This window comes from Bidens hawaiensis, unplaced genomic scaffold, assembly GCF_021521415.1.
Source record: "Bidens hawaiensis isolate Kalapana, Puna unplaced genomic scaffold, B.hawaiensis_p1.1 tig00002772_1, whole genome shotgun sequence".
In the NCBI taxonomy this organism is placed as follows: domain Eukaryota; kingdom Viridiplantae; phylum Streptophyta; class Magnoliopsida; order Asterales; family Asteraceae; genus Bidens; species Bidens hawaiensis.
In genome coordinates, this window is record NW_027491150.1 from 246,629 (window position 1) to 256,211 (window position 9,583).

The window sequence follows — 9,583 nt, forward strand, 5'->3', positions numbered from 1 at the left end:
CTCTTAACAGTAAGCTGCTGCTGCTTCTTCTTCTTCTTTCTCTCTCTTAAATGCAAGTTAATAAATTCTTCCAGCTCCTCACCACTGCTGCATTAGTTGCAGTGAGAGAAACTTAAATATAAAAACAAAAAAAACATTTTTTTTTTGTGTTTCTATGAATGAACATGAACCACTTACTACTTACTAGTTAGTTTTATTTAAAAAAAAAAAAGATACAAGTTACACCAACCTCTGTTTTTTGCATTAATTGTGATTCATATCAAATGGCTGATAACAAGTGAGAGATTATGTGTTACACTCTGTCCTCAGTAATTGCTTCACATATTTCTCAACCATATTCTTATATAAATCACACCTCTATTTCCACTCTTCCTTGCTCATATCTCTCTCTACAACTTTCTTGAAAAACACTCACTTTCTCTCTCTAAAAAAACATGATTTTTACTTCGAATTTTGTAAAAATAATTCATACCCATTTGAGCTTGAACTGATATCTAATCTGGGTTGTGTTTATTTTTCAGTAATTTTTTTGAAGAATTTTTGGCGGGAAAACAATAATAATAATAATATTATTATTATTCATGGATGTATCAATAGCTTTGTTGTTGGTTACTTGTGTGACTGGTTATTTGTTATGGTTTGGTTACATGTTTAGATCATTAAAGGGCCCACGTGTATGGCCCATATTCGGTAGTCTTCCGGGTCTGATCCGGAATTCGGACCGGTTACACGAGTGGATTGCTGATAACCTCCGGGCCTGTAACGGGACCTACCAGACGTGTATCTGTGCAGTCCCGTTCCTGGCCCGGAAGCAAGGGCTCGTGACGGTCACTTGTGACCCGAAGAATCTCGAACATATTTTGAAGACTCGGTTCGATAATTACCCGAAAGGGCCCACGTGGCAGGCGGTGTTTCATGATTTGTTGGGGAAGGGGATATTTAATTCGGATGGTGACACGTGGCTTCTACAAAGGAAGACGGCTGCGCTCGAGTTCACCACCCGAACGTTAAGACAAGCCATGGCTCGGTGGGTGACTCGAGCGATTAAGAATCGGTTTTGTCCAATTCTGGAACGGGCTCAGATCCAGGCTGAGCCCGTGGATCTGCAAGATCTTTTGTTGCGGATCACGTTTGATAACATTTGCGGGTTGGCTTTTGGGAAGGACCCGCAAACGTTAGCTCCCGAGTTGCCTGATAATAGCTTTGCACTGGCTTTTGATCAGGCAACCGAGGCTTCGTTACAACGGTTTATTTTCCCGGAGTTTATTTGGAAAATAAGGAAATGGCTTCGGCTTGGCTTGGAGGTCAGCTTGAGCCGAAGCCTGATACACGTTGAGGATTACTTGTCAAGTATTATTAGTACACGTAGGCATGAGTTGTCCAGTCAGCTTAAAGATGGAAGCCTACATGATGACTTGTTGTCAAGGTTTATGAGGATGAAAGAATCGTATTCCGACAAATTCTTGCAACACGTGGCACTCAACTTCATTCTAGCTGGACGTGACACGTCATCGGTCGCGATGAGCTGGTTCTTTTTGTTGGTGATTCAAAACCCAATGGTGGAGGAGAAAATACTAAAAGAAATTTCTAGTGTATTGTTGGAGACACGTGGTGATGACGTGGCGAAATGGACCGACGAGCCGCTCGGGTTCGAGGAAGTCGACCGGTTGGTTTATTTAAAAGCTGCATTATCAGAAACCCTAAGGTTATACCCGTCTGTTCCAGAGGACTCGAAACATGTGGTGTCGGATGACGTGTTGCCCGATGGGACTTTTGTCCCAGCGGGGTCATCAGTTACTTATTCTATATATTCCGCGGGTCGGATGAAGTCAACATGGGGTGAAGATTGTCTTGATTATAGACCCGAGCGTTGGTTGTCACCAGACGGTACAAAGTTTGTAAGGCATGATTCGTATAGATTCGTTGCGTTTAACGCAGGACCGAGAATTTGTCTAGGGAAAGATTTGGCGTATTTGCAAATGAAGTCGATAGCAGCTGCAGTGTTGCTTCGACACCGTTTGGCGGTGGTTCCGGGACACAAAGTGGAGCAAAAGATGTCATTGACATTGTTTATGAAGTATGGGCTTAAAGTGAATGTGTATGAAAGGGATCTGAGGGCAGTTATGGAAAGTGTGAAGAAAGGGGCCGAAAGTGGCGAGTAGCGACGGGGCGAAGGCGGGGCCCGCGGCGGATGGTGGTGGTGGTTGGGGTTGTTAATAGCAAGCTTTGGTTTAGTTTGTTGGGTTGATTTAATTGGTATAAAGTTTGATAAGGTAGGTTTGAATTTTGAATACCATTAATTTACAGATTTTGGGGTGGAGCTTGTGCTTTGAATATGGTTCACATGCAATTTTCATCTTGTAGGTACAATTTCATTTATCATTGTGCCATTATAGTCTTGTTTTAATTGTGTTTATTTATTATCAGAAAATAAATAATATTTGAACAAATTTTTAACTCCAATCATTTCATTTTGTTTGTAATATAATATAATATCATATAATATTATAATGCATTTAATGTTTGATGTTGGTTGAAATTAGTATAGGCAATTTACTTTTAATAAGTTTATTTTTATTAATTGTGATAAAAAATAGTTTCCTTGAAGCTGTTGTAATGAATTTAAGGCATGAAAAGTTTGTTGCATTCATCTAACCTACTTTTTCTGTTAAAATGATGTTTCATTGCAACTTTGCTAGCTACTTCTTTTACTTAATGTTGTAACATTTATTTCTTACAACCGAATTTACGCGTTGTTGTTATGTCAACCAAGCCTTTCCTTTTTTAACACTTTAGTTAGGCTATCCGTAGCGGGGTGACAAATGACCACAAATGGGCAATTTTTTGGGTGAACCCCCTCCCCCCCCCCCCCCCCCCCACACACACACCAGGCGATAAACGGGGCGATAAAAGGAGATGGGAGTGTTTTTTGTCACCTGTATATGTTGATGAATATTATTATTATATATATGTGTGTGGGGTATATATATATATTGGGCTAAAACACCACTACACCCCTAAAACAAAAATCCATCATTTGCTGATTGGGCGCTACATGGCACAAAACGCCCCATTTTGTAGCCCCTCCAGTCTCCACTACACATAGCCTTAGATCGTCTCCAACGGGTGAGAGCCCATTCATCCTTCCCCTACCTTGCAACGTGCGCCTAACGCATGGCCCACCTCTCCCTCTCACAAATTACAGTCTCTCTCATCTATCCGTGCGCCCATAGCCACGTGCAGCTCAGCGATTCCCTGTCTCCATCCAACTCACCACGCTGTGTCGGACAAGCCACCGACTGGCTGCGTTGGAGAGTCTTACAAGATACGCAAATATCTTACAATTTACAAACATGACATGGCATAATTCGTGTGTTTTTTCGCAGTTTATAAAAGTTGGTTTATAGTTGAACAAACATCCACCTATACGAATACGACTAAACAAAAGCTACATACGCAACGTGTCTACTAGTTTCAGGAAACTTGCTGCAAGATATGTTGCATCCGATGCAAAACATTTATTGTCTCGACATTATACAACAACATAATAGGTGCGACATGTAATCTGCGAACAGGCTAAAAATAAATATAACTAAAAACAGAGAGGTCCGAATAATCCCATAGAAGACAAAACAAAACGCTAATTGTGGAAACCAGTTACGGACTCGAGTTAACACTTAACCCATTTGGAGAGCAGCCTACCGGGGTTCGGGCTAGGGCCCGTTTGAACAAAAGCTGCTTTATGTTTTAATTTATCTATTTTTTTTTCTAATGGGCTCGTTCAGTCAAGAATTTTCTCACCGGTGGAAAAGAAGTTCCAAACAAGAGTTCCAATGATGTACAAGATAACAGACACTTTGAACACATCATCCCATGAACCTGCAAAATATGCTTTGACGTTAATATGTAATGATCGTTTATTTTTCAGTAATTAGCAAAAGTGTTTAATTAAAACTTTGTAATATTACCATTCTGGAGTATATAACCGGTTGCAGCTGTACCGAAGACTCCCGCAAGGACTCCTGCTGTGTTTGACAGCCCTAACAACACTCCCTGGCATAAAAAAAACGAGAGTTAAAATATACCAAAAGTAAACAAAATGAATAATAAGCTAGAAAAGTCAAAAGTACAAACCGCGTAACGGGGTCCAATGTCTTGATGGTTGGAGTACAAGCCAGACTGTGAGAATGCATCAGATCCCTGTAAACAAAAATGGACACAGTCGTATGAATGCAACTGTCGGCTACGAAAGCATTTATTATCAAGGTTATTTTTGTCATTTTACAGCTCCAGACGAATGGTTAAGTTAAGCTAGACCTGACTGCAAGCCATACAAAGTACTGCCATAGCAGGCGTCTTGACACGACTCAGCTGAGTAAGAAAGAAAGCGGGACCCAAGAATCCAATCGATTGCATAATCTGCAAGTTTCAAAGTTCCAGTATTCATCTGAGGGTATTTCTGTCATTAATGCATTTGTTCAAACAAGTATGGTCGGTTACCTTACGAACAGTAGTGATTGATAGACCTTTGCTAACAAGTGTGTCTGCAATCCAACCGCCTATGTTGGCAAAGACCGCCATAGTCAACCATGGCAGTACGCATAATAGTCCAGATTCAGTAAGGTTAAACTTTAACACCTGAAAAAGAAAAACAACCAAATTTACTTATCTTAGATCGAGAACGATAGTTATGCGTGTTTTATTATACCTGGTTATAGTATGTAGGCATCCATGTTAAAAGAATAAATGTTCCCCAATTATGGCAAAAGTGGGACACGATAAGAGCCCATACGGGTGCCTTTGATAATATAAGTTTCCATGGAATTTCGGTGACGGGTTCCTTTGAAATGCTACCACCCAAAATATACTTCTTCTCCTCAGAACTAAGCTCGGGATCCTCATTCGGGGAGCTATGAGCCTGAAAGAAAGTCAAACTCAAAGTCAGAGTCAAAAGTCCATCATGGCATTAACAATTGATGAGTTAAAATCATTAAAAAAAATTACTTTGCTTATCCAAAAAGCAAACCATAAACTTCCGAGGGAACCAAATGAGTAAAAGACAGATGGCCATGCAAACTTCTGGATCAAGATAGGCGAAAAGGCTAAGCCTATCACGGATCCTAGATACATTCCACTGTATACCAGTGCTAGTGACCTACTTCTCTCTGAGACCGGAATCCACTTGCTAAGCATGTTATTCATAGCAGGCATAGCCACACCCTGTCACAAAATGATAGCTCATCTCATTCAAGCAATAGTTTAGTTAAGAGGTTGTAGCAAATTTAGATGCGAACCTCGCCGATCCCCATGAAAGCACGCATAAGGAGTAAGAAAGGAAGTCCTATTTTGGCAGCAATAGGTGTCAAAACGGTTGCAATCGACCACCAGACAACTCCAAAACCGAGTACTTTTTTACCACCAATTTTGTCTGCCCATATACCACCAACAATCTACTACCCGAAAAACATGCAAAGAAAAAAATGTTATCACTTTTATAAACCAAGATATAAAATTATATAAGTGCCATTGCAAACGTATTTGCTCGTATTAAGTGATGAAATGATTAAAAGAACATGAGATTTCTTTCTCAAATGTTAAAACATCTAATAAACTACTTCGAAAAAACTTCCAGAATTCAGGAATATCCGTCTACCTTATAGAACAACGACTTATCCCAAACTTGTTAGGATAATGCAGCATATATGAAACTCATTGGTGAAATAACATAATAATACTAAGATCCCAATGAAACTTGTCATGAAAGATTATGATATGACGATCCAAAAATTAGAATCAATTCATGATCTATTAGCTTTAACTCTCATATAGGATTAAAACCAATTAAAAAACCGTCGAAAGGATTAAAACAAACCTGAGTGAGTAAATAGCCCCAGAAGAAAGACGATTGAATTAGACCAACTGTAGCACTGTTCCAATTAAACTCCTTTGACATGGGCAGTATTGCTATGCTCATATTCACCTAAAGTAATGCAGACATAAACAGTAATAAAAATTTACAATCAAAGGAAAGAAAACTTAAAGCATATACTATGAATTAGTATTCAGATATGAAGATTAACATAAACAACTCACACGGTCCATGTTGCATAGCAGAAATGCCGAAAAACAAAGAAGTACAATCACGAAACGCTTTGGAAACTCCTCCCACCATGGCTTTGTTGCTCCAACCAGAACCGCCTCAGCTCCACCTTCTGATGATACAAGTGAGCCCAAATCTGCTCCTGTCACGCCATACTCCTCAGACTTATAGTCGGCCCGAATTCTATTAATACTAGTATGACGTGGCTGCAGAGTTTGCCTATTAAACGGTACCGGTTTAAGCCAGTTGCAGCTCTCGGAAGGCAAAGAGACAAAACATCTGCATGTTCCTCGTGATCTTTGTTTATGATTCGCGATTTGAAACTTTCTGTTTTCTCCATTAGATACTAATGTTGCTCTGCATCTCAACATGTTACCAGGAACACGATCAAGACCATTAGAAGACATGGTATTCCAGTATCCAGATACAATGTAGATCTTCTTTAAGTTGTATATATTTTCTGATCTCTGGTGTGCGGTAGCTTGTTCAGGTTGATACGCTTTACCTGAAACAAGTTATTATCAAACGATTAGCATAGCCTTCTCATGAATTATGAATGAGCTTGTTCAGTGAGTTTCAAGTGCCAGAAGCTTAAATGTACAATTATGATAAACATAACATTAGGGCTGTAAACGAACCAAACATTCAGCGAGCCATTCAGCGAGAAGTTTGTTCGTTTAATATTCGGATAAACATGAACAATAAATTCTGTTTAACTAATTAAATGAGCGAACATGAACAAAGGTCCTGTTCGTTCGTTGATGTCCTGTAACGTGTTTGTTAATGTCTGTTCGTTAACGTTCATACATGTTCGTTTGTTTATGTTTGTTGATTAAAGGCTTTTTATATTTTATAGCTTATTTTCCTAACAATTGAACTTGTGGAACTTAGACCTTTCACACCTTTTTTTAATAGTAATGATTATGATTCTTTTGGATGGTTACGTCTAATTGGGATTAACAATGTTGGTTTATATATTTCAATTTAATATATGTTTGTTTACATTCGTTTGGAAAGCTAACGAACGGACAAGAACAAACATGAACAAGTTCATTTCCTTAATGAATGAACACATACATGAAATTTTTGTATCCGTTAACCGTCCGATAAAAGCTTAACGAACGAACATGAGCACGTCTTCGTTCGGATCGGTTCGCTTACAGCCCTATACATAGCAATATAGCATGCATCCACTATGTTTACACATGAAGACTAATTGCTTAACCTAAATCCCTAATTCAACCACAATTAAAATCATAAAACCTAACAGAATTCACAAATCAAAGCAACATAATAACAGCAGGAAATGATACATATGCACACAAACAGCCTCAATTGATGATTGATACATATGTAAACTGGCACAAACGGTATGATTCAGAAAGTCTAGGGATGAGCAATAACTGACATAAACGAAGTTAACTGGAAACCAAATTAATCGAAAATCGGTTATCAGTTATTTTTGGAACCGAAAATAACCAAACCGGACTGAAAAACCAACGAAACCGAAATTAACCGAAAGCCGATTTAACCAAAAATCAGTTATCGTTATTTTTTGTAACCGAAAATAACTGAACCGAACTGAAAAACCAACGAAACCGAAACTAAACGAACGACAAATTAACTGAAAATCAGTTACCAGTTATTTTTTTGTAACCGAAAATAACCGAACCGAACCAAAAAACCGACAAAACCGAAATTAACTGAACGACAATTTAACCGAAAATCAGTTATCTGTTATTTTTTGTAACTGAACCATATTTTCATATAATTCTAGTTTTTATACCTCCACTTCATGTATTCATACATCTCCATTTCACGTATTTATATCTTCATTTCATTTCATGTATTTATTTCTAAGCAAATTCAGCTCAAATTTGATTTTAATTATTAACCGAACCAAAAACCAAATAAACTAACCGAATAAACCGAATTGAAAACAGAATAAACCGAAACGAATAACCGATTAGTTAGACTAATAACCGAATCTAACAAATATCGAAATGCTACACATGCATACACAAACTAATAACAACAAAAACTGCATTCCTTAATAATAATAATAATAATAATACCAGAGGTGAAGTTCCGATGAGAAATAACCGCTCCGATTGCCATAATTTAGCGAATAATTATCCACACAAAGCCGTAATTGCAACTAAATCTTACACAATTACTCCATAATATAATATTCACTCACTCACTCTCTCTCTAGTTTATAGTTTAGAGCGAGAACAAGTTGATAAACCGTCGAGAAGTTGTAGTTGTTATTCAGACGAATAAGCTAATAACTGTTCTTTTATTTTTATTATTATTATTATTAAGAAGAAGAAGAAGAAGAAGAAGAAGAATATTATTATTTTCTGTGATATTTGAAACTTGTCATTGAGGATATTAACAAGTGGCAATGGGACTGAAACGTGGCCTCTTATTTTAACGGTTAAATTATTTTGGTCTACGCTTCCCCTTGGACGTAACGACATAAGTAATACATTTTACCCATTTACCTCCACTTTCTAACCACCCGAGTTCAGCTTGACTCGTTTTAACTTGTTAGTGTTTTATGACACAGACTAAATATTTAAAGACTAAGATGTTTGATTTTGTGTTGTAACGCTAGGGATTTCATCAGCCACGACCTCAACTGGAAAGGAGACGGTCATGCCTAGTCATGCTTGCCTGATGAGTCCAAGGCAGGACAAAACCAGCATGACCGACTGGCTGGCCTTCGGGCACCACACGAGGTCTTTTTAAAAAACACAAGCTCGACTCGTGATTGTTTCTCAAGCTTGGCATCGGCTCGTTTGTTATTTATTAATTAAATTAGTTTTAGTTTTAATTTGTTAATTGGTTTTATATGTTTTGAGGGAAAAAAATACCTTAACTATCCTAAGCTCGATTTGTGTGCAGTACTTATGTCGAGTTTGTAACAACCCGAGCTAGACTAATTAAGCTCGAGCTCGACTTGTTTTGACATACAAGAGGTCTAGCTCTTTCTCAAAAGCATGAGCCCAGCTCATGAATTTGTTCATATACCGGCTCGACTCTTTTATTATTTATTAATTAAATTATATTTGTGTTTAATTAATTATATATATTTATGAAAAAAAACCTAAATATCCTAAGTTCGGGCTTTAAAACATAGAAGTCCAAAAACTGTAATACCCGAGGCTCGTTAAAGCTCGACAAACTTCACATGCAAGGCTCGAGCCCGGATTCGATAATTAAACAAACTTCATTAGAGGTTTTTATCAATAAAGTTCACATACAAAATATGCTCGAAAAAGATCAACTTATTTTGAGCTTTTTATCAATTCGAGTTCGAGTAGCTCGTAAGCAACACGACTTGTTTTGACTCTATAGTCCTGGTTATGGCTTTAATATAGAGATTTAAGTAAAGGGTAGTTTAGGTATTGTGAATAAACGGATATTCCATTTGTTGAACTATGGCCATAAAAATTCATTTTAGTTGACGTTCGCAAA

At 37.8% G+C, this 9,583-nt stretch overlaps 1 protein-coding gene and 1 pseudogene across 1 annotated transcript; one reads left to right on the forward strand and one right to left on the reverse strand.

Moving 5' to 3' along the window:
- The first annotated feature begins 450 nt into the window (after positions 1-450).
- On the forward strand, positions 451-2,448 carry LOC143621137 (cytochrome P450 86A8 pseudogene; annotated as a pseudogene).
- A 984-nt stretch (positions 2,449-3,432) lies between these two features.
- Positions 3,433-8,258, reverse strand: LOC143621138 (ascorbate transporter, chloroplastic-like). Its single transcript, XM_077092652.1, has 11 exons — positions 8,176-8,258; positions 6,094-6,605; positions 5,873-5,980; positions 5,295-5,450; positions 5,005-5,220; positions 4,709-4,918; positions 4,501-4,638; positions 4,318-4,419; positions 4,135-4,200; positions 3,969-4,053; positions 3,433-3,879 (listed from the first exon to the last, which is right to left on the reverse strand). Exons 1-11 carry the CDS (start codon positions 8,216-8,218, stop codon positions 3,782-3,784), a joined length of 1,734 nt encoding a protein of 577 aa, XP_076948767.1. The 5' UTR covers positions 8,219-8,258; the 3' UTR covers positions 3,433-3,781.
- Positions 8,259-9,583: the final 1,325 nt, after the last annotated feature.